The 24575-nt window shown below is 37.8% G+C and overlaps 1 protein-coding gene across 4 annotated transcripts in view; it reads left to right on the top strand.

Moving 5' to 3' along the window:
- LOC126878065 (semaphorin-2A) overlaps positions 1–24575 on the top strand; it is a 557194-nt gene that overhangs the window by 468541 nt on the left and 64078 nt on the right. For all 4 annotated transcript variants that reach the window (XM_050640491.1, XM_050640490.1, XM_050640492.1 and 1 more), the window contains one exon: positions 15471–15558. In XM_050640491.1, coding sequence (XP_050496448.1) covers positions 15471–15558 — 88 coding nt within the window. The remainder of the gene's footprint in view (positions 1–15470; positions 15559–24575) is intronic.

The raw sequence follows: 24575 nt of genomic DNA, 5'->3' as shown, positions 1-24575 counted from the left end.
CGAATTCATCCGAGTACGATAACGACAGGGTAACCGAACGATAGAAAAACAAAAATGCATCAGAACGAGGAAGACAGAGAGAACGAGGGGATAGATTTGTAAGAGGAAGATAGGTTAACGCGGCAGGGTGGTAGGGGGTTGATTAATGAGAAGGGAGTGACGTGGCGGTACGCCGCGCACCAGCCACGCTTCGCCCCATTTCATCTTTTGCTTTCCCCTCCGTTTCGGTTTCGTCCTCTCGTATCTCCCTCTTTCCACCCTGCCAGCTTGTTTTCTTCCTTCTTTTACTTTTCCTCTCTTTCCTTTTGTTTTATTCCGCGTCCTATCTCGAAAGGTTTCCGTCTTTTTTCGCTTAACTTCGTGACTCCTTTGTTCAGGGTGGCCCATTCGCCGCCTGCTTCGTGGCGCCTTGTCTGCGTGTAGTTTTTTCTCCTAAGAAGTTTTCTGAGTGTCTAATGTTCATCGGGAAGTATCGATTCGGTGGTAGTTTTATATTCTCATGTTGCAGTTGTGCGTTATCGTTGACGGATACAAAGGCCATGGGTGAAAATCGTGATAAGTCTCGTCTTTATATTTACAGTATATTTAAATATCCACGTGCATATATTTTCCGCATTGACAAAAAACATCGTCTTGCGCAGAAGAAATGCTTTCACTTTCTTAGCGCGCCGTAGCAAAAGGGCAAACACAAATGTAAAACACCAGTCTAATTTTGAACATATAAAAATTTAGTTTGTTCATCACATAGCAAAGTAAAAAAAGAAAGGTGGGAAAGTTCGAGAACGAAAGTACAACGATGTTTTGTTCTAAATATCTAGCAATAAAGGCGCCGGGAAAAATGGACCAGAGTTGTGCACTTAGCGGTTCTTTTTTTCCCACGTGTTATGAAACAATGGGCTAGCAAATAATAGCACAGCGGTAAGCCGCCATCAAAAGCCAAACACGGAATCGCCTCACCATGTCGACCCTTTCGTACCATAGCCCGCTGCACTGAGTAAAAATGAACCCAGTGACCTCGTATTTTTTAACCAGGTAACGCGTGTCGGTAACAGCCCACATTGTTTAAAGGTAACTTCGAGACGCCGTAATTCCATTCAATGCTACGATTAAAGTGTCGTTATTAGGGTCAACGAGAAACCTGTCATCATAGGAAAAATTGTATAGCTGGCAAAACTAATAACGACGGTTTTTCAACTGTTGAACGTTTCGTTCCCTCTTTTTTCGAACCGTTTCTTTCATCCGTCTTTTGCTTCTTCTAACAGCGCAGATTTACGCTGTTTCGTGTTCCAAGTCGTAGAATCGGCGTGGCGCCAACTACCGCCACTTTCCTATATAGGCAAACGAGTCGAAAGTCAACGTGTCATTATCGATACGCCTCCGTCCACGCGATTTTCGCAAGACTTGTTTCTCATTCTCACCCCTGTTCCCATTTCACGAGATCGTTCACGTGCACGATTGCACGTCCTCCTTTCAACATTCGCCCTTCGAGTCTTTTACGCGACCGAAGGATACCTCGGAGGCTACTCTTATCTTGATTTATTCCACCAAGGTGTGATCCCTAGGGAAGCCCTCCCTATTTATTTAAAAGACTCTCTCGTGGGTCAACTTGGCCCGGAGAACCCTTAAAAGTAATCGCCAGATCTTTCAATTTCGTTAAATGGCAATGTAGTCTGCACGTTTTACTAAATTTGTTTATTTATAGATAAAGGTCACGGGTGAATAACATAATAATGTTATTATAAAAGAACAGTGTTCTTGGCTTTCTTGAATATACTTTCTTGAATATTTAAAAAAATATCAGTACTAACGCAAACTAACGCAACGGCTAAGCTAAGCTTACTCGTTTGTCAAACAAAACATCATGGATTTATTACTTATTTTCGAAAGTCTTGGGTCTTTGAATTTGTCAGATTAATTCCTTTTTTAATTGTTATATTAAAATGCCGGTTTTTAGCCACCAAGCGATATAAGTCACGAACTGAACAAAAATGGACTTGTCATGTTCTTCCCGTATGGCCGTCAAACGTCATTTTAGTCAAATTTGAACTTTTAACTGCGAATTTTACGCTGCTTCTACGTTAGGTAAAATTAAGCTCTATTTCTCTGTAAGTGCAAGACGCGAGCACTATCTGCTTCTGCATTAATGCTTCTACATTAATTACCGAGAAAATTGCAAACTCCTCAAAGCGAAAAGTAATAAAATTGTTTCAACAAACTTCGGATAGGATCGATATCTCGCCTCTCGATCCGAACGCAGCCATCGCTTCAAGTGCCCCAGACATTCGTAATCAAATAACTTTCCCTCTCATTAGAGACACTCGAACGGTCCCAAACGAGGCAGTCTTGCATTCAGTGCACTCTGCGTTTCTGGGGGAGCGCTTTGTATATCGTCTTTCTCTCGCTATTCTTTTCCTGCTGGCGAAAATGTACCGGTATAAGTCATCAATTAAAACTTTTCAGCGTCTATCGACGAACGTAATTCCGCGATGGTGGTACATACCTGAATCAAAAAAGTCCCTTCGACATCATAGTTTGGGAGGCAGGGAACATTTTACCCTATAATTTCAACAAATTTAGTTCATTAATTTTATTCTTATTCTGATGCTTAAGATTACTAAAAGTAGAACGAAAATCTGTGCACTGTCATTTTATCATTTTTTATTTAATAAATTATAAATTAAAAAAAATCTGATTTCCTTGTACGACACGAATGCAGTATCTTTCTGACAAAGTACAATGAAACTACCGGCTGCTATTTTGGAATATTGGCGGCAGATTTCCGGTTTTAAGCGTAAAAAACAGCTAAATTATCGCAGGCTCTGCTAAGTTCCAAAATATTTGCTTCTATATGTACAACATACGATACGCAACTATTTTTCAACTTAACACAGTACGATACAGCTGAGTTCAATTTTCCGGTAAATCCTTGGCTTAAAAATGAGCATGAAACTAATGATCCAAGTTTACTGATACGTCACACAAAAAATGTCCACTTGCTGCCGGACTATCGCTAGATTCCCTGCGAGCACTTGAAACTTCGATACACCTCCTGGTTGAGTCGTCGTATGTTTGAGAAGAGTGTATTGTCATGTCGAGGTCGGCCCATCCGTAATCAGCGCGCACGAGTTGGAAACATGTCAATTCCGTGAGGAGGCGTGAACTAGAGATGTCGAGGGTGTACGCATTCACATCTGGCCATAGAACCTACCCTCGATCGTCAACTCTTGATGGACACGGAGGAGGAAGAGAGCGTTTCAGACCGGATAAAGGCTTCTAGAAACGCGTCAGCAGGGTCAGATCCCACGAGCCGAACTATCTCCGATCAAAAAGTGATCCGATGTTCCATTTAAATCGGCTTATATAGCGAATGCGTTTCTGAGATTGTTCATTATTTGGCTAACTTGTTCCATATACTGAGTGTGTGAGATTTTTTTATGTGGAATATATGTGGAGTGGTATGTTGAAAGTTGTTGAAGGTTTGATGACGTTGTATGTTGAACAGGATAATAAAGGAAATTGATCGTTGGATTATTTTGGGCTGTGAATTGATTGATGGGGCTGATGGAAGTATGTGCATATATGGCGCATTTAATGCAACGTTTATGTAGGTACAATTAGGGCAGGATGTATGAACAGGTTTTAATAGAAGGTTTGATTTAGGATTTCTGGGGTAAGTGTGATTTTCATGGCTCTTTTAAAACGTAGTATATCTTTAAACACTTACTTTGAGTTTTAGTTTGATTGCTTCAGGTTTTAAACTTAACTAGATCTATTAGTGGTAATGCAGTAAATCGTTACTCATAATCTTAAACTTTATTTCCGCGTTCCGTGAAATATTTCACAAACAATTTGCTACTGTAGTATATAAAATGCAGATTTGTTCTCTTCATTAAACTTTCAAATCTCCAACTATACTAAAGCAATACAAATTTCTATACAAATTAATCTTAGGTTCACAAAAAATATTTCTTTCGTAACTCGAAATTTACGTAATAATACGCAATTTATCACTTGAATTACAATTGAAGTTCGAATAATTAAGTTGGAAGTGAATTCGATCAAGATCAGGCGTGAAGTTGCAAGGGAAAATCCACGTTTTCTCGAAGAAACTTTCAATCGACGCCTTCGAAACGGTCGGCGGAATAATTTACACCGATACGATCTCGAACACACGTTGCAGAAGGAACTGTCGCAGTGCTGTGAACGTTTTGCGAACTGAAACGCGAACGATCGAGATAACCGGAAGGCCCGAAGTTCCCTGTCCCCTTATCTTTTATCGTTCGTTTGCGATCCACTCGATTTCAGTTAATTTGAACTTCGCGCAAACTATCGCGACTCGTCTACCCTCGCCTATCATTTTCACAAAATAATGCGAGTAAAAGTGAGGAAAATACGAAAGTCGCGCGAGCTCTAGTCTAAAGTAAATTATAAATTGTAAAAGAGAGAGAGAAAGAGAAAGAGAGGACAGGCGTTAAATAAACAATTTTACGGAGTAACTTCGAAGAAAGGTATACACTGTATCCTTGCTCCGAAAGCAATCCAGAAACATTAATTTTTATTCAAATGTAAAAAATTGTCCTTGAACATAATAGCATGATATCCTGCTACTTTATGTGTCAAGATGAATAATGTTCTTGAAATTGGATCAAGTATCGTTTTATTATTTTCAATTTACGATCATATAAACTGTTAATTATTATTTTACAAAGATAGTTTACAATGAAATTAGATTACTTCTAGAGAAAAGTTTGCTAAATTAATTAATACTATTTATGAATAGTATTATAATTGTATAAGACGATAAGGAACGGAAATTTTATCTTCATTAAAAAGACTAAAAGGATTGTTAATTACCTAATGGAATAAATGTTATATTCCATTTACCATATTCTTTTTAGTATGTATACAGTCAAATACAAAAATGCATGATGGTCTGTGTAAAAAAAAAATCGAACGACATCCATTCATGCATCGTGTATGCTACAAGCTCGAATGAAACTCAAGTTTTATACACAGTTTCCTTGTTTTTCATAGATTTTTAAACGAACTATATTATTTCAAATACATATCGTGTTCTGAGCTGCTCCGTTTTTTGATCTCAAAAATTCAGAATGTTATTCTTACATACGGTTGAATGGGTGTTTTTACATTGACCTGTGTGAGATGTGTGACATCAGACAGACACCTTGCTGAACTCGGGGGGATTAAAATAATAATAACGTTGGAAATTGGACACGGTGGTGGCTGTACCCTCGTAATCTTCCGTGGCCATATGCCGGTGCCGGCTGGAACGAAGCCAGGCGAACGTGAAAAAAAAAGGAGAACGATCGCATACCTAATCTGACATTGTGAGAGCGGGTTAGGGCGCCTAACTTTATTCAATCGCGGCTACGTTTCGTTATGGTCTCGCATCTCGAAAGAAGACGAATGCGAAGGGTCACGGAATAGGGTCATTCTAGGCGCACGTGTCGCGAAATCCGCTTTTTCCATGATAAGATGACGCTGATAAAGTCACTATCGAGTGAATCCCATAGCATACGCCATGCGTATTATCGCCTACCGTATTAGCATATCTTTAGATTTATTTTCAATTATAGTTTTGTATATTACGTTCATTTTTTTTTTTTTTTAATGCAAGATAGCGATGAGGGTTATGAATGTGATGGATTTGTTTTTCAAATATGAATAGATGGAAGTTCTGGTGGGAATGTATACAGTAATATTATAGTATACTTGCGTATTAAGTAAAGAAAATAATGCCACGCGTTTGGTTTGTACAAACAATTGTAACTAAAGGCTAGAACTTATTTGGTATGTATCATTATTTTTTTAATATTATATATAATATTAGGATGATCCATTATAATTGTCTACGCAATAGTCCGCTAAATTATTCCTTATTTAGAAACATATTTCAAGGAAATGATTTTACGATAGACATTAGTCTTAGCTAAGTAGAAAATAGAACTATAAACCTTCGTTTAGCTAGATGTGTAGCTCACTTCAAGTAAAGTTTATTCACCTGTCTTACATCTCTTGATACTATTCGCTTGCGATAAATAGATTTACTTTCCGAGATATTAAATACCAGTTTATATACTTAAATGATAAAATTCAGAGATAGTCGAGGAATGGAGTTGGTCAACTTGACTTCCAAGAAACTCAAATAACACGTCATATCATGGTAGCGTAAATTCAGTGAAAGTACAAGTAAAAGATCGCATAGGTGAAACTATTCAATTGCAAGTGAATTCCTACTGTTCTTACTGCACGTGGCACGCGATCCGTCTGCGTGCCGATAAGGTGTCGCACGTATAAACACGTAAAACTAGACAGAGGATAGAACAACGCGTGCACATGTATGCGATGACTCGGCGACAAGGGAGGCCAGCGTTCGAAACACCCGTTCACATCGCCATTCGCGTTCCCCGGGAGCTTAACGGGGATCTACCGAGCTTGCGTGAAAGCCTCGATGACGTCCGGGTGAATCGGTTGTTTGCGCTTCTACGTGCGCCCACTTTCAAGGGAGCATTAGTTTCAATTTTTCTCCGCGAGATTTCCGGCGAAGCAACGTAATAAAACGGAACAACACTGAAATAATAATTTATCGTCGCTCGAGTGTAACGCGTTTCGACGGTTACACGATAAAAGGATGATTTTTTGGTATGACTGTAGCGATATGAAAATAGGAATGAAATTGTAGTAAGAAATATTATAGTTTTGTTTAATGTTCCTGTCATCAGAGATTTAAAGTTATCGATGAAGACATTAAAGCGATTTTTGTAACGATGGCAGTGACTGTGAAAGAATGTCGGATGTTTTAGGTATTCTAGAGAAATTGATTGAAGAAATTATTGGCTGTAATTACAGATAATGAGCTCGTTCCACTGGAATTAGAATCGTCGATCAGCTATAAAAATGCCAGTTAGATTGCATAAACATTCTGTAATAAATTCGCATTACTTTGCAATAATATAGGCTAATTATGGCTCAACAATCGATCGAATTGATTTTCCACGCTTTCAAGAAATAAATCGCCCTCCATTGCCTTCTGCTTGCTGAGATTATTAGCAGAAGTATCGCCCCCGCGATTTTAATATCACCACGAACCATAGTTCGAGGTCGCGTTAGCGGGGATTCGAATCGATTTATTAAATTCGAAGCACTTTCTAGGGAACGTTTATTCCGATACGGTTCGTGGAGAAATGAGGCGTTTCGAAACGTCGTTTAGAGATGGAGGAATGAAACTTATGAAAATTTACAGCTTCTCGTTCACATAACCCTGATGTTGTACTCCGTCAAATTCAATTTGGTGTGTGATATTGTTCCATGTATTATAATTCCACGTTCCATTTTTGCAATGTGTATATCATTTGATATCGTATTTTTATATAAATCATTATTATTCACACAAATGGCGCGAATAGATGATTCGAAGCCGAAGTAGTAAAAACAGAATTTGTCAGACAATTTTCTGGAGTATTTGCTCGAACATGGCAAGAGATACATCGTTACATTGTCATTAATAACTATTTTTATTTATATGTTTTTTTTATATCTTCCGTATCAAATTTATTTGTAACAGAACATCCTTATGGTACATTAAAAAAATATTTATAAAGTCACTGAAAACGTACAAACAACAAAAACATATAATTTCACCAGGGCAGATTCAATCTCGTTTTCATCACCCGCAATGAAAGCATCCTGAAAACCGTTTCGACCTAGTGGTGATTGCACGCGTGTCGCGCGCAGCGCCAGATTTTGTAGAGCGAAAATTTACAGCCGCGTAAGGAAGAACGTGACCCAGATTCATCTTGCGAAACCGTGGTAACTTCATTTCGAACGCATGATCGCGTTTCACTCTGTTAACGATATCGATATCCGGCTGTTTCCGAAGCGTTCAGTTTTCCGCGGAATCCACGGAAGATCAGTGTATACGCAAGGGGTTTAACCGAAAGTAGATCGGGGTTCAACCGAAAGTAGAGCGTTTTTCAACGATTTTTAAACAGCTGCGTTCAAAATAGCGTAACAAATGCATGAAATTTCCGTTTCATTAGCAATACTTGCTACCGGATCGTTTATTTCTACACTTTGCAACGATTTTAAATGTTCTTGCTTTTATTTTTCATTTGTATTATTAACTCCTTGCCTTACAGTATTGAATCGTATATTCGCGATTGAGGTATGGTTCCGATTAACACTAGAACTACCGATAGTTAACACGAAGCTATTTCTACCAAAACCAGTTAAAATGACTGATCTTTAAAAAATACGTAATAATAGAATATTTTTATATTTATTGACTTATTTCTTTCTTACAGAAGCAATTCCATGTTATATAGTACATTTTTGGTATTATTAATCCATCTGGAACCATGATCCCTAAACGAAGGTTGACACGTTTATAAAATTGTAGAATCAGTCATTTTGGTTGCTGTGGTATTTCTAGTGTTAGCATCTAGCGATTTGTGATAGCAACGTGTGGGAAGTTGTACAAAATGAGAAAACTGGTTAATTGAGGTTCGATAAACAGATTGGAGAATTCTTTTACACTTTGACAAGTACTAGTCATTTTGACTAGTATTGGTATAAGTAGTCTTAATAGAAAATTATTTTGAGTTTGAATACATAAAAGACAAAATAAAATTCATTATATTATTGCGGAAAAAAATATAACATGAAGTAGGAATTTTAAAATAAAATTGTAAACCCATTCAATTTGACTGGTGTGGTAGTTTTAGTGTTAAATAAAAGGAAAGTTTAGTTTGTACTCTAATTTTTAATTCTTCTCCCATTGGTACGGATTGCGAATTATTTATCTAGCTACATTTCCTTAGTCAGAATCATTTTTCATCTGATTTTCAAGTTTGAAATATTTTTAATATTCGTCATTTCTCGTTCCAGTTTTACGTTAAAAAAACATTGAATATCTTTCTGAAACAAAAGCAAAATTGACATATAGAAATTGCAAAACAACAGAGTTCAATACAAATTACGTATTGTATTGAATACTTCCGAATTGCATCCGACATAGTATTGTTGCGATGAATACCTGATTTAAGTAGTTACTAAAGTAATCGTAAGACACGGTTTTAATTATAACAATTGTCTGATCATCAAGATAATTTACAGAGGGACAAACAATCTGAAATTTAGCTGGATAATTTGTATTTCCAAATTGTTGAAAATCGAACGAGGTCGACATGGAATTCCAGGGTTTTCTCATTTGCAAAACGACGAGCAAAGACACTAAAATCGTTCGAATTGGAAGCGCGGCCAAGGCTCGTGTAATTAAAGCAGAAAGTACTCGAATCCCTGTGCAATAACAAGTAATGATCAGCCTCTGTTCATAAACTGTGCACGCGTGCAACAGGATGGTACGCTCGTTTTCGACATGTCGAGTATCCGTGTGCGCGTGAACCAAGGGAAAAGTAAAATATGCGCGCGAATTCAGTTCGTCCGACGAGTTCCCTGGGCGATGACGGTCTCTCGTGAGGATCGAGTTCTTTGAAATTGGAGAGAGACGGCGGAAAAAGCTTCGTCCGTACCTCTCGCGAGTATTGATTGTTCATACTTGGATTTTCTCTATTCCGTCGGACAGTCAGTCCGCTTCGAGAACAAAGTTTCGAAAGAAATTGAAGCAGACGAGATCCCAATTTTCCTTCGTCCCCATTTAAAATCGCACCCGTGAATTCTTCTCTTTTTTCTTTTTTTTTTTTTTCTTTTGTATCGTTAGCGTTGGAAAAAGGGACGATCGACGAAACAATTTTTTTTCACGGTCCGAGTGACTTTAATAGTTCCGATCTTTCTGACGCGTGAAATCATTCGACTATGAATGCTCTCATATTGGGTTCTTTCGCTTTTTCCTCTTTTTTCTTTAATCGACCGTGCAGGTTAAATTTTTACTCGACCGGATTTTTTCGATATCATTTTGAATTTTTCCTGGAATTATCGAATCTATCATTGAAAAATTTATACGTTTGATATGATGGAAATATTTGCATTATTTTGGCAACATTCTAACATTTTTGTCTGTCGGTTATCGAAGACTTTGAGCATTCTAAAGAAGAAATGGTCATTTAACTTATGCCATATTCATAACCGCTTATATTATAACTTCGTGCAAGCGACAGTGAGTCGTGATACAATGTTAACTTTTGATTACCGAAATAAAAAAGATACGTACATGATGTTTAGGAATACATAGAAAATTTAACAATGAAATGTTTCAATACCATGTCGTCATAGGCTGTTCAACATATCATGTCCATAGCGTAAGTGAATAAATCTTGAAAAAGAATCGGTCCAACATCATCCTTCATCAAAATCATATAAAAGAACTACCACTTCTACCTGTCTCTAATAAAAATAACCACTGGAACACCATCGAACAATTCACTTAACATCTCTAATGCATTAATCTGTATTCACTCCAAATCTGCTAATGTTAATGACATTCATTGTCAACATCTGGTTGACTAATGGAGAGGAGTATTCACACTTTGACATGTTCGTTAAGGTAATCAAACGAGACCTACATTTTGAAAATACATGGCTGCTGGTACTCTAACTTGCAATCTGTCTTTCATGGCACACACAAGTTAGTGATCCATTAGACAATTCGTTAGAAGCCTAAGCATCTATCATCAATCGTCTGGTGAACGCGCGTACGTAACGTCGCAGCGAAAGGTCTGGCCGCCTTTAGCGAGTCGAGTAATGATAAAAAATTACATAAGCGGACAGTTCGGGGTCGAAGGGAAGATAGAGTGGCCGCGTTTTAACGATAGCATCTCGTTTGTCGTGGTTAACGGAGTCGAGCAGGCTTTTCTTTCGTATCGAGTCTAGCGAACGCGGACTCGCGAGGGCCGACGATGGCAGACGAAAAACAGAAGGGAAGAGAAAACTAAGCGACATCGACTCGGTTAATTGAGAAATACCGTTTAAGCGAATTAACCCACTGCCGGAACCACCGAATTCAAATGGATAGTTTCCGGTCCCGGGCTCGTTTAGCGTTATCTCTCTGCGTTAACAACCCCAGAGGAACGATCTTATCGTCCTGCGATACCTAAAGGCTCTTTTTCGACCACTCGAAGGCAATTTACAGTAAATAATCGCGTCTACGGTGTTTTTAATGGCGCACAAGTGTGTAATAAATGGTCTTTGGAAGTCGTTAGTTTTGTTTAAATGAAAACAGCCTATTGTCAGAGTCTTAAAATTAATATAATTCACTTTCCTCATCGGTTTTATCTCGCGGTTAATCGGATCATCCCTCGACTAAAAATTTCTATGACTAGGAAATTAAAAATTTCTCGATTCATTTGAAATAATATTTATTTTTCTATATTATAAACTATAGCGATATATTTTATATTTTTAGTTTGATTTGTTGGGTTATTATTTGAAAGATGTTTATACTTATAACGGATAGTAAAATCATTAAAGCTTCGAATTTGGATTCTAATTGCACGATTATACAGAATTTGACGAATTATATATAACTGCTCTAAACGATCGTGACAATTTTAGTAAGCAAAGGTTCTTGCAAATATTTGGTAATTAGTGATCTATATTCGACGCTTAGTGTATTATTTTCTCGATAAATACGCAAACAGCGAAACGCTGGTACGATGCTCCGTTACAGAGATTATTAGTAATTATTTGAACGAGCAGTTTGCAGCTAATATCGAGTCATATTTCCTGTTAATACTTTCGATCCATTGATCGACGGTTGCAAGTTATACGAGGAGTTTTCGCAAGAATTTACAATAATTTCTTATACAAAATTATTTTTTTGTAGAGTTATTAGTACATAGATAATGAAAATCAGGAAATCTAACAACCTTAGCATCAAATGAACACGAATGCTATCAAATAGGACATAGAAATAGAAACAAAATTCGAATCGTGCTATCTCTTTATTCAAACTGCGCGCAAAATTAAGTCCCCCGCATTCATTGTTAGCAAAAACATTTTTCCTGTTCAACTGAATGCGGAGAACTTAAATAAATTTTTTCCAAGATTCTCTACGATTAGTATTGATAATTTTTCTGCACCCAGAACATTAATTTACGCTCGAATCTACGAATCACCAAAGTGGTGAAAATAATCAATTCCTAATCATTTTCACAGAAAGTTTTCACTCACAAGCTATTGATCTTTGAATGATTTTTTTTATAAAATATATATAAGCAGTTTTAACTTTAATGAAAACATAGTGAAAAACAAACCACGTATGCTTATATTCCCAAAATATGTCTTTCAAATCTTCGTACGATCAAAATTACGAGATGCCTGGTTTATAAATAAGCAAAGGTTAATTTCAACGCTGATGTATGATCGAACCAGTACCTTCAAGAACTCTGGAACTCACAGCAGCACGAACAATCTTGTAGCAGTGGTCGAGGTTCGATAAAGTTGGCGAAAGTTGGCTGACCTCAGCGACTACCGCGAAGATCACCGAGGAAGAAAACGATTTTACGTCTGGTCGAAAATAGAAGCGTTCGAACGAATGTGGAGAACGATGCAGTTATATCAACTGACCGAACGAGCGGCAGGTGCAGGCATCATCTTCTATGCACGCGATGTGATACGATTTTATTACGGCAATAAAATCGGAATAATGCGCGCGACGAACGCACTGCTGGCCCTCGCTGACGAGCCGGAAAAACGAACCGTCGTATTTGCGAGGGAATATAAATTTTCAGTCTTCCCTGGGGGGACAATACGGCCCTGGGCCGCCGCGGTTTATCCGCGCCGATCTAACGAACTGCGTGCCGATGTTGCGCTTCGGAAGGTACACTGCAAAAACGTTCCAGTGGATCCAGCTTTCCCAAATTTTATTGACGCCGAGTGTTTTGATGGTCTAAGTGTATTTTCTGCGTGTTAGCTTTAGTGCGTTCAAGATTTATAACGGCAGCGATATATATAACAATGCCAATTATGATCGATAATTGATAACAGATTTCAAGTTAGAATGATTAAAATGGATGGAATAATTAGTTCGATGAATCGAAGATCAGTTCATTCTGATATTTTATAAAATAGGCTTACCCCTCGTGTTTTCAAGATTTCATTGATTTTTTAGTGAACACAGTTATGTCAATTCAAACGAACGTATAGCAAGTAATAATAAGTAATAGTTTGTTAAATTTTTGGAATTGTATTTTGAGGGATTTTTTGTATTCGTGGATGACGAGAAAATCTCTATATGCTAACACTAATCTTCCTTTTTGTATCGAAGCGTATATCGAAACCTACTTCGTCTAATTATTAATTGTTCTTAAATGTAGAAAATCTCTTGTACAGAGAAGCAATTAAAGAATTGAGAGAACATGAAAAGTACAAGTTTAAGGAAGGATAAAACTATATCAATAATATCGGTATATTATCTTGAAAAATCTCGAACTATCTGCTTGAAGAATTCAATCTTGGCCATTCATGATTGAAATTCAGGTTATAATCCACGATTAAAAAGCTCGATGAGCCGAGTAGATATACGTAACGATCTATTACACTCGTACAAAAGTACTATTGTTACCGGATCCACCAATGAACATCAATTCGAGTTAGCCTCGTATTAAGCTCGACCGCATCGCTACGCCACTTGGTCGGGAGATAAAGGACGAGAGATCAGGTTTTTGCATTCATTCATGGGCTCGCGGGCAAAGAACTCGTGAAGGGAACGAGAGTCAGCTAGAATCGTTCGGTGCTGGTGTAAACACGAGAAAGATAGAGAGAAAAAAGAGAGACTCGTGTGTCTGTGCAGCGACGCCACACTTGGACCCCTTTCATTCGACGTCAGCCCCTTCTGATACCGCATAAAATATAGTATTGTTCGCGCTCTGTTAGTCTAGAGTGGAGAACGAGTATATTTAGGAAAGGGCGGCTTTCTTTCATATGTTAAGCAGATCAGTGTCGGCCGACGAGATAGAGGGTGAAAAGGGTGTTTGTGAAAGGTGTGGGGGATGGTGGCGAAGAGTATAGCGAGAGGATGGCACGAACGTCCCTTACGACTTTTACCCAAGAGAACTGTGCAGGAGCGCGCGCTCCTAAATGATTGCTGGCTTGACTTAATGTTGTGAAAAATAGCCGCGCACTCCCGCGCATCTTACGGATATTTTTCTTTATAAAAAGGCGAAAGCAAAGTGATGAATCCAATTTTTTAGCATGGTATAATTCGAAGTTTCCCCGCTCAGCGTGACTCGTAGCTGCGATTTCGACGATTTATATTCGTCGCGTATGCTGTACGCTTCTTTCACGATCGCTAGATCGTGAAACTTCTTTCGTTTACGAGTTATTCCTCGAGCGTTTCAAAGAGGGATAAATTCGTTTGCCGGTACGTTTTAAGATTCGAGATTAATTCAATACTTTGGTTAAGCACGTTCTAAAAGCCGGCTATATTTCAGGTCGTACGATTTTTCTTTGTCGATGGTACAGTGAAATTTTTATCGCGCGATGCTTCCTTGCGTGTGCACGAACCGTACGCTCGTGAATTAATGCTGTCTCGACTTTACGATCAAAGAATATCGGAACCAAGTGTCTCGTAACATTATCTTTTGATGCAGCAAGAAACGAGGTCCTAGTGTAAAGTAGTACGATCTTTGCGTAATCTTAGTAACCTTAATCTCATTAAGAGACTGTGTAATATTAAATACTTGCAACATTTATGAAGTATGTAAAATTACTTTAATCCAAGTACTATGTTACCCTAATTTATTGAACTTCAGACTATAAAGTCCAAACTCTAAACCTTATAATTCTCAAAGTTCAGCACTTTAAAACCTCCGACCTCTACAATCCCAGAACCCTTAAAATCGATTTTACAAAGCTCAGATCCTAGACCTCTGTTAGACTCTGGAGCCTAGAATCCTCGAACCCCAGATTCTAGAATCTGAAAGCTCAAGATTGCGTATATATAATCTTGCTTTGATTCCCCGGAGACTCGATTATGATCGTACTAAAGTAAATCCAAAATGTTCCGTCATATTACCGGTTCGGTAGCTCCACACTCACGCATAAGCTGCCATTCATCCTTAATGACCTTAATTGACGTTTTACTCGAGAACATTTGCACGGCCGAGTCCCCGTCTCCGTCAATTGAGGTCCATTTGCTGCTTCGATGTTCACGTCGCCCCCGTTCCGTAATAAAACCACCACCCAGTCGATGAAACGAGAAATGTCACGTTGTTACGTGTCGTGTAATTCTAACGAGTTTTATGACGGCGATATAAGTCGCCTGTTGGCTTTGCTCGGCTTACTGCGAGATGCGAAATGAAAAGAGAGCAGCAGAAGATAGAGCAACGCGAACGAGGGAACGAGGAGAACAAACGGCGAGCGTTATTATAAAAGTCATAATGAAAATCTAACGATCCGTCAGGCGAGGCGCGCAGCGGCCAGAGAAATGAATTTCCTCGAGGTCCACCCTTCGTTGCTCAGTGTTTAATCTCTTTGTTTACTTTTGCTTGCAGAACACGTGAGGGAATTCAGCTGCGGGATGCTGTATTACAGGACGTTGTACCTGGACAGTAAGAGGGACGCCCTATACGTCGGCGCTATGTAAGTACTGTTTCTTCCCTTCCGTACTAACCCGCAAACCGGCTCCGCGTTCATCGCTTTTTCTCACATAATAAAATGTCGTAGGATGAAAATCCTGTCTCGGTAAAAGTTGCGCTTCATTCGTCGTCAAAGCGCCAGAAGCGGGACCTCGCTGGATAAAATGGAAGGATGGAGGGAGGTATACGTGTGTGTACGTGCCGCGAAACGGATTTTTATGATTCTCGTGATTAAAATTCTGCACGGAATGCGAACGCAAGAGGGGATGGAAGCGTGACGATTGATTAAATTTCTCGGTGACGTCGAACATCGTATAATCCATGTTTTGAAATACTCTGTGTATTACAGCGACGCTGATACACGCCGGCTTTCGCCATGATAATTATCGTCGTGCTGATTGCACCGAATTGCTACCCCTCTCGCCGTCGTCCCCTATTTTCACACACCCCTTTCGACCTATCGGCCGTGCAACGTTCAACGACAGATCGTTTTTTATTCGAGGCCTTATATCGACGCGCGTGCGCACTGAATCGGCGTGCAATTTTGCTCGTTATTTATCCCGCATTCGAGATTGAAATGAAAAGTAACGTTCCGTTCTATGGCGTAACTGGGTCACGCGTGAAATGTTTCGTGCGTTCGCCCTGTCTCGACCAAGCTTTCCGTACGTTGCGGAATGATTGACAGAGAGGGTTGGCGAACAGTTGGCTGGCTATTCCGCTTTAGATTATTTCCAGCGGAATCATGAAGTTTGCTCGTTTAAGGTAGAAAAAAGTAAGCTGTTATTGGAGGTGATTAAAAATATCGTCAAGCGAGGAAAGTGTTCGAAACTGTACCTCATTCTGTTTTTATATTTTTCGTTTTAATAGCACAATAATCGAAATTTTTATTTTTCCTGTAGAACGAAATACTTTGAGAGTTATTTCGAATGAATTTGATTGATAATAAATGTTTAATCAGTCGAGTTGAATTAAAAGCAATAAAATTATAATCAATCGAATAAATCCAACTAATCAGCTGTGAAAAATTTCATAGATTTTATAGAATTGGATTTGCGATAACAATAACGGTCAATCATATAAACATACATATGTAGATTATATATTAATATTCATTTAATAAAAGGGGAAATTGAGTATAATAATTTAGTTCTCGTCGAGTCGATTGTTTAACTTTCTGTTTCGCTTCGTCATCATAACATATTCACGCAAGCTTCGCGTTCGTGCACTCCTTTTCGTAATCGGGCCCTTTTCTGCGGTATTTGCACGCACTCTTAGCTTGAGCACTGAAATATATACCCGCGTTTATGTACCGGGTCGTTCCTCTGTACACGAGGGGAATGACTAGGTTTCGTTTGCTAAACGTTTCAATTTGCAGAAAGGTAATTTACTGAGACCTTCGGGGCACGGCGGAAACTCTGGAACGAAAGACGAAAGAGCGGATTAAATTCCTTTGCTACTTTTTAAGGAACATTTCCGATTAATCTTGACATTCAAGTGAATGGAGAAATATCCTCAACGATTACATGTAATCGAGACGTAAAATTGTTTTTGCGGGCGATGGCTCTTAGTTAACGAGATTTAATTCAGCGAAAATATACGTCTGGAATATTCATGTTAATATGTACAAATTTGTTGATTACTTTGACTAGATCGTATTACTGAAATAAATAGAGAGAGCAAGGCTTGAAATTTATGTAGTTAGAGCTAGTCTTTTCCACAAATTAGTTGCCTTTCTCGACTTTATAAATTAGTAGAGTTAATTATCTCCATCAAACATTCTTCTATTCTTGGATATTTATATTAAGATGATATTTATAATAAAATAAAACACGCCTATGTTTCTTTTAATAATATGAAATTAACTATCAGTTTTACTGTAAATTTGTTATAAATTATTATTTCCGAATATTCTTGGAATGGTAATGAGACCAAAATTAAAAATATCTTGTTTGAATAAAGTAATAGAAGAAAAAACAATAAATCGGTATAGCAATCTTAGTCGTGAGCCAAAATAGCTTTCGTTGTCAACTCCAATACTCCTCGTTGTAGCAAACAAAGCAGGAATCTCTTGCGCCATCGTCGTATGGTGGTAATACAATATTCTAATGGGGGCTATCTTTTCTCCTTTAGAACGAAGGTCGTCGTTGAGGGAACGGAACAGGGGGTTGCTTCGTCTGGAATGGATAAAGAGATTTTGACAGGGAACACTGCATCATTACTATACGAGTATTATTTCTTGATTCGGTTCCAACCTTTTCTTTCCCTCGCGTTACTATCCTGCCGGCCATTCACTGGCGTTTTCCTTTGTGAGCCTCCCTTCTTAATTTGGTAAATGCCAGCAAAATGCTACACGGTTCTGGTAATGGAGAGGTCACCAGGGCAACGCGTCTCTGAAAGACATAGCCAGATACAAAAAACCAGAAGAACGTCTCCTATACGAGCCAAAAATAAGAAGTCGTGTAATATATTTATTGCGACAGAAAAATTATGTCGTGCTTTATGTTTTGGCAGATAGATGAAACTGCGTGGTTGTTACATGTGAAGCAAAAAATCAAATTAATAGCAATGTGTTGTTTCTTGATGAAGTTAATATTTAATCAAGTTGATTGAAGCGAATTCTACCACTTTATTTTTGAATATAATTTAGAATTAAATGTAACGTATGTACTTTGTAATTGAGTTTGCAAAGGGTGCTAAAAGATATAGTTTTAAGTAAGATCTTATAAGAGTATCTTTTAAGAGTAATGGATCAACGTTCAGGAAAAGTGTACTTTTGATTTCAATACCGTAAAGTGTATGCTTGTGTTATGATTTATTTATCTGGCTTACAATAGCTATAGCTAGCGAAGGGTGCATATCGAATAGAATAGATTAAGCAAGAAACTTCTATATACTGTAAGAACATAATATTTCAAAAATCTTTTTATCATTTTACGATATACGTGCATTGCACATAGTGGGTATATAAAAACTCTTTCATGTAAAAGTGAAGAAATATTAAAAAGCATTCGTTTTCATAAATTCGATTGTAAATAAAAATATGTTACACGTAGAAGTATAATTACGATATATTCTCGTCATAGTATATTTTTAAGCATGTTTTTGATGTAGTAGAAATTTAATTTAGACCTGCTATTATTTATATTGCTAAATGGATGAAAATCTCATTAGGAATTACTATCTTATGATTATTAGGACCATTTTACCGGGGTCGTATTACATTTTGTTGGGATTACAAATACGAATCGTAATCATTGTACTAGAACGGATCACAAGGCATTCGCGGGGACGATTTATTTTGCTGATATTTAACATATCTGTCGGTGCTTGTGTGGTCCATTTGCTAAATAGTCGGAATAATGAAGGTTTAATCCTGGCGATGCTCAATAAAGTAGCATTATGTAAATGTAATAGGTAATTCCGGAACAACTGATAGATATTGAATTTCAAAGCGCATCCACGAATAATCTATTAAATTTACTGTCTCGATAAATTCATTTTTACACAAACTGTATATCGATGATTGTTCGATGTTGTTATGCAAAAATTAACATTAAAATTTATGTCGGCTGCGTTTATTTTCCATTTTCAATTTTATTCAGTACAACATCCCGCGAATTATTATCATTTTTGGCAATGTTAATGAAATTGGGATTAAAAAAGGATACATTTAAAATTGTTCTTAGAGTTGTGCTCCGCATTACATTTATGCATCGATTTGTATTATTCATTCTTTGTGCTAATTCCGTGATCTATTCCTTTTATTATTCCATAAAATTGTATACAAATTGAATATCTCCTTTCATTGTTTTTTCTAATTCTTTTCTAATTCTACTTTTTTCTAATTCTACTACATACTAACTACACTTAGATAAAAACAAAAGAAACGTTGCAATATACTATTCAATGTCGCTCAAAAATAAGCAATTTAGTGAAACAAGATAACATTCAAATTCTCGTCGAGTTCAGAATCGAATAAACCGAAAGCCCCAGTACAGTTCTCAAGATTTCCAAACGAACGTAACCTTATTACACGCGGCAGCGAACGCGTGACACGCGCGGGGCGCGAAATAATTTCAGTCAAAACGAGAGGACCGAGGATGATATTCTCTCAGAGGTGGAGGAAACGGGATTATGAACGGGGAGAATAAATCGGATAAAGGCGACGACGAGGTAAGAAATGACAAGCGCGTAAGATCCTTCCTTTTAAAAACGATTCCCCTCGTCCTGGTAACAAGACGGGAGCGCCTGCGCGTACCAAAGCGCATAAGGGGTGAAAAGGTAAAAACGCGACTTACGATAAATTGCATTTTCCAACGAGCAAGAGCGAGCAGGAGTTTAACGTTTCCTGTTTTCTGGCTTCGTTCCATGGCCTCGTTTCTAGTTTCCCTTCGACTATCCACCTGCACACGCAGCCACCCCTCCCCGCAATATCGAATTCCGATAAGAATCCTCGCGCAAAAGGAAAACGATTCCGACATTCCTTTTCCAATGATGCGAAACGATTAAGCTCTATGATCCCCGAGAACGCGGCGTTTCAATGATGTGACTCTCGATTTCAGACGGAACATCAGCGTACCACCCTCTCAGCTGCGGGAGCGTAGTTTAATTAAAAGGCTCCGGATAAAACGCAGCGCGTTATTCGCAAATTCGAGTCGATTCCGCGCTTTGTAAAAAGCGAATTTTGCCCGGTTTCCCACTGAGCGATACTGTTAATCGTTCGCGAGCCGGTTAATTGGATTTCCAGATGATATTCTTCGAAAAGGGGGTGATCGATGACCTGGTATAAATGATAAATTGGTACGTTGAGATTGGATTCGATGCGGTTTCTTTTCTTTTTTTTTTAATAAGCTATTGTGGAGGTAGAATCGTTACTTTTGTACAGAATTTTTAAAATTTTCAAGGTGGCCGTAGGTCTTCAGGGTGATATTCTTATCTTTATAAGAATATCACCTTGAAGATAAGATAAAGGGGTAGATCCAATGATTTGGTATAAGTGATACATTCTTATGATGAAAATCGTTTTGGTGGTGCTCCCTTTTATAGAATCCTTATATTTGAGATTGCCTCCAGGTGGAAATCGTAGAATATAGGTCAATATTACTATATTATTGGTAAATTTAGAACATGGGTGATTGGAACTTTTGTAATTTCGCCTTTTTATCGTATAGAATTAAAATTGCAATTTGTCAAAGAAAATTTATTTTTCAATTAAAAAAATTTAATCAACAAATTTTGTTGTATTGAACGCCAATAACAACTTATAAATATTTGTCTCCTCATTGATCGACACGTTCTTTTTCATAAGAGTACAATTCCTGTCGTTTCTACAGAAAAATACTGACGTGTTAATTACCTACTTCCCTCGAATTACGAAATCCAATATTAGTTCGATAATGAGCCACACTGCAATTAGTAACCTCGGTGTTACCGAACGGAGACCTAGTAACAATCAATGTACACGAGTTTCGCCTAACCGTAAACTATTCTGATTAATTTTGCCAATCCTGAAACTTCGACAAAGGCGTGCCACAAATATCCTTGCATTTGAATTCCTGTAAAAATATATGACAGGTGAAAAAAGTCACGAGTAAAATAAACATGCATGTCAAATGTATAACGATTGATTTGAATTATTTACGAACGTCAATCTCAACAGAACATTTATGCTCAGTGAAATTACAATTTGCTCTAGCGCTTCAGTTTAATGCGATTCATGCGAAATGAAGAAAAACAACGTGCTGTGGTCAGGCTATTTCATAAAACACAGTATGGTAGCATAATAGATCGTGTCGATGAAATGAAAAATAAAAAAGATAAACGTTTCCGCTCGGAAAATGGACAAAGGAAAGGGGCGATGGAGTTAAATCGATACCCTAAAACAAATTGCTCGATAATACCTCGACCTCTTGGCCCGTGATAATAAATTTTTCCTCGCCGCCTAAGAACCACACGCGCTCGTGCATCGTCGATGCCAGCTAGGGTAAACTGTCGAGGAAAAATGCCGGTACAGGTGTGTGTGTGTGTGTAAGTGAAAACAATGAACGAAAAAGCGAGCAAGAGGAGGAAAAATGGAAGAACGAAATAAAGGTCAAAAGGGGGGGGGGGGGGAAGAGTAAAAAGAGAGGAAAAGGGGGAGGTGTGTAATCGACGCACGTTTCAGATCGTCGTTGATGGTGATAAGTGGCGAACGATCACACTTTCGCTCCATGCGAATTGCTCGTGTCGCACGACTCGCGACCTGCACATGTTCCTAACCGTATCCCATCATGATTCCCTTCGTCCCTCTTCCCCTTATCCTTTATGATCCCTTTTTACCTTGTTGTATCGTCAGCATAGGATCGATACTACGTACGAGCATCGTTGCTCGTTAATTAGAAAGGTGATACCCATTAATTGTAGTTGGAGAATCGATGGCTGCGTTGCGGTTCGCTCCGCCATTAAGACACGCTAATCACACGCTTGCAATTATCAGACTTCCGGCCGAGTTGCCGAGTCGAGGAAAAAAGAAAGAAGTCGTTCTTTACTCTACGAGAGTAGCGAGGATTAGTATCGCGGTGTCGAACATTGGAATCCCGTCTTCTTGAAATGATATTGCGATACGAAAATCCTTGTTGTTCCATCACGACCCTGTTAGCAACCTGTGGAACAGAAGCCTTATCTTGCTCTTTCTGCGATTTTATGGAACTTATCTGTTACTCTCTTATCTTCTTCTGTTGTGTCTTTCTTTTTTATCTCTTTGATTGTATCCTATAGTTGAGTCGTTATCTTTTGACAAACCACTTTGTTTTTCTTTCATTTGCCCAGATATATTTTACTGGGATAAGTTTTAGGGCTTACTCTTACTTCTTTTTGCATATCGATTGGACAGAGATAAGAATTCGTGATATTGGAAAGCATTGTCCACGTGATGCGTGAAAAAGGAGTGGAATTATGTGAATGCCTTGCGAGATTGCGCTGTCGAGTATGTGCTTCCATTGTCGATATTGGTTGGAGTGCTACGGAAAAATGACATCGATTAGTCCCATCATTCTCGACAATGAACGACTCTCATGTCGAGATTTAGATGTATCGAGTACCGTGTTAATGCACTTCAAGAGGATCACTCTATTTGTAGTACTTTTGAGACTTTTGATGTCCCCTTGTGAATAATCTTTCTATAATCGTTCTATCACACATACACACACACACACACACACATCCAAGCATTTGTTACTGAAATTTTCTAGCAAGTTATAGGAATTGCTAAAAGTTTTCGTTATTCGCAAGTCAAGTTTAATTTTCATTGAAAACTGAATTGCATACCATGGTATGGAGAATGAAAGGAAGTATGTACTTTTATATGAGTAGATGTTCATAAAAGTTTACACGTGACCGCTTAACTTTGTTTCGCTTGGCTAATTTGAAACTCCTTTGTCGCTCGAATAATGAGATGCATTGCGCTTCGTTCATCGAATAGAGTCCAATTCAGTCCGTGTCACGGTTCGTTCTCTATTCTAATTCAACATACCTCATTGGTCGACCTATGTACGAGCATACAGCGGAACGTCTCTTAATGAAAGTAAAGCCTGGCCACTGGGAAATCGATTTTATGTTACGGGCGAATTGATTTTATTTTTACTACATTTCTTTCGTTTTGTTGGCAATTCTTTTGATATAAAAGTGTATGGAATTGTAGAACACTGATTGTAAATCGTGTATACAATATTCAATACATCGTAATGAGTATTGTATTATAATTAAACAACAGCATTGTATTAATAGTAAATAGTATTGTATACGTACAAAATAATATCAAAAAGACAAAATAAATCTTTTGCGCCTGCATTAGAAGAAGGAAAGAAAATGAAAGTGAAAAAAAAGAAAACTAAAAGTAGGAAACCCATGAAAGAATAAGTGTATTTATAAGTTTATGAATTAAATTTATCGATAAGATATTGCTGCAAATATTGGTAGTGTCGATTGCGGAATTGTTTGTATTGAACCGTTTTATGTATCTGGTACTTAGATGAAGATGTTCAATGTAACCGCTATCGTCATCATACATAAAATATAAAAATCTGATAATCGAAGTATCTAAACGTTAAACGATGTCGCTATATTTTACATAATTAAACGGGCAACGGTGTGGTAGGATTCTGGAAACACGGCAAACGCATTTAGCGAATCAATCGAAATCCGACGGATGTGATTAGATTTCACGCATTCGATCAGAATTGAGCGTTCCAGCAATTGAAATGGCCGTAATACAGCCATGGACATTTGAAATCGATAAGTATCATATAGTGTTAGAGATAATCGCATCGACAAACAATTTATATGTTTTCCTCTTTTGTCTTTTTACGCTTCTGTTGTTCGACTAATAAGCAGCAGTCAAACACTGATCGATGTATTTTTCGAAAGAAATCGACGCGGAGTAAATTTCACAATCGAATCTATCGAAAAAGTTTCATCGTTCTGGAATGAAATTTCTCGTTATACGGGATTTGCGTGAGATAAAACTCTTTTGAAGGATTTTACTGCGCCATATTTGCTCGATCATCGTGATATTAGTTCATCGCCGTTTAAACGCCGCGATATTAACTTTCGATGAAAGACAGTGGATCGATAACAGATTCTGACAGCATTTTCCCTCTTTTATGACAAGTAAAAATTCCTGTGTTATTGTTTTATTCAATATGTATTTGGTACTGGGGATATTAAATCAAATGGTTCGGAAAAAAAGAGAAAAGTCGTGAAGCAGCGCTGAACCGAGTCGCGCTTGTTTCGTTTTTAATTAACGAACGAAAATTTTCTAGGGTCTTGTTTAAAATCAATCAATTCGGTGTAATTAAAACCGAGGTACAATTTCTTTCTTCGTTCCTTTATATCTCATAATTGAAATAGGACACAAAATTTAATGAAGCTTTTATCGTTCGGAGAAAATTTTTAGTAAATAAATCGGTATATTATGTGGTAATATATAACACGAAAATTTTAATCTTCTTTTTTTAGATTAAAAAAAGTGGGTCATATTATAAA

The sequence above is a fragment of the Bombus huntii genome, chromosome 2, assembly GCF_024542735.1.
Source record: "Bombus huntii isolate Logan2020A chromosome 2, iyBomHunt1.1, whole genome shotgun sequence".
NCBI classification, from domain to species: Eukaryota; Metazoa; Arthropoda; class Insecta; order Hymenoptera; family Apidae; genus Bombus; species Bombus huntii.
This window is presented reverse-complemented; position numbering and strand designations above follow the sequence as displayed.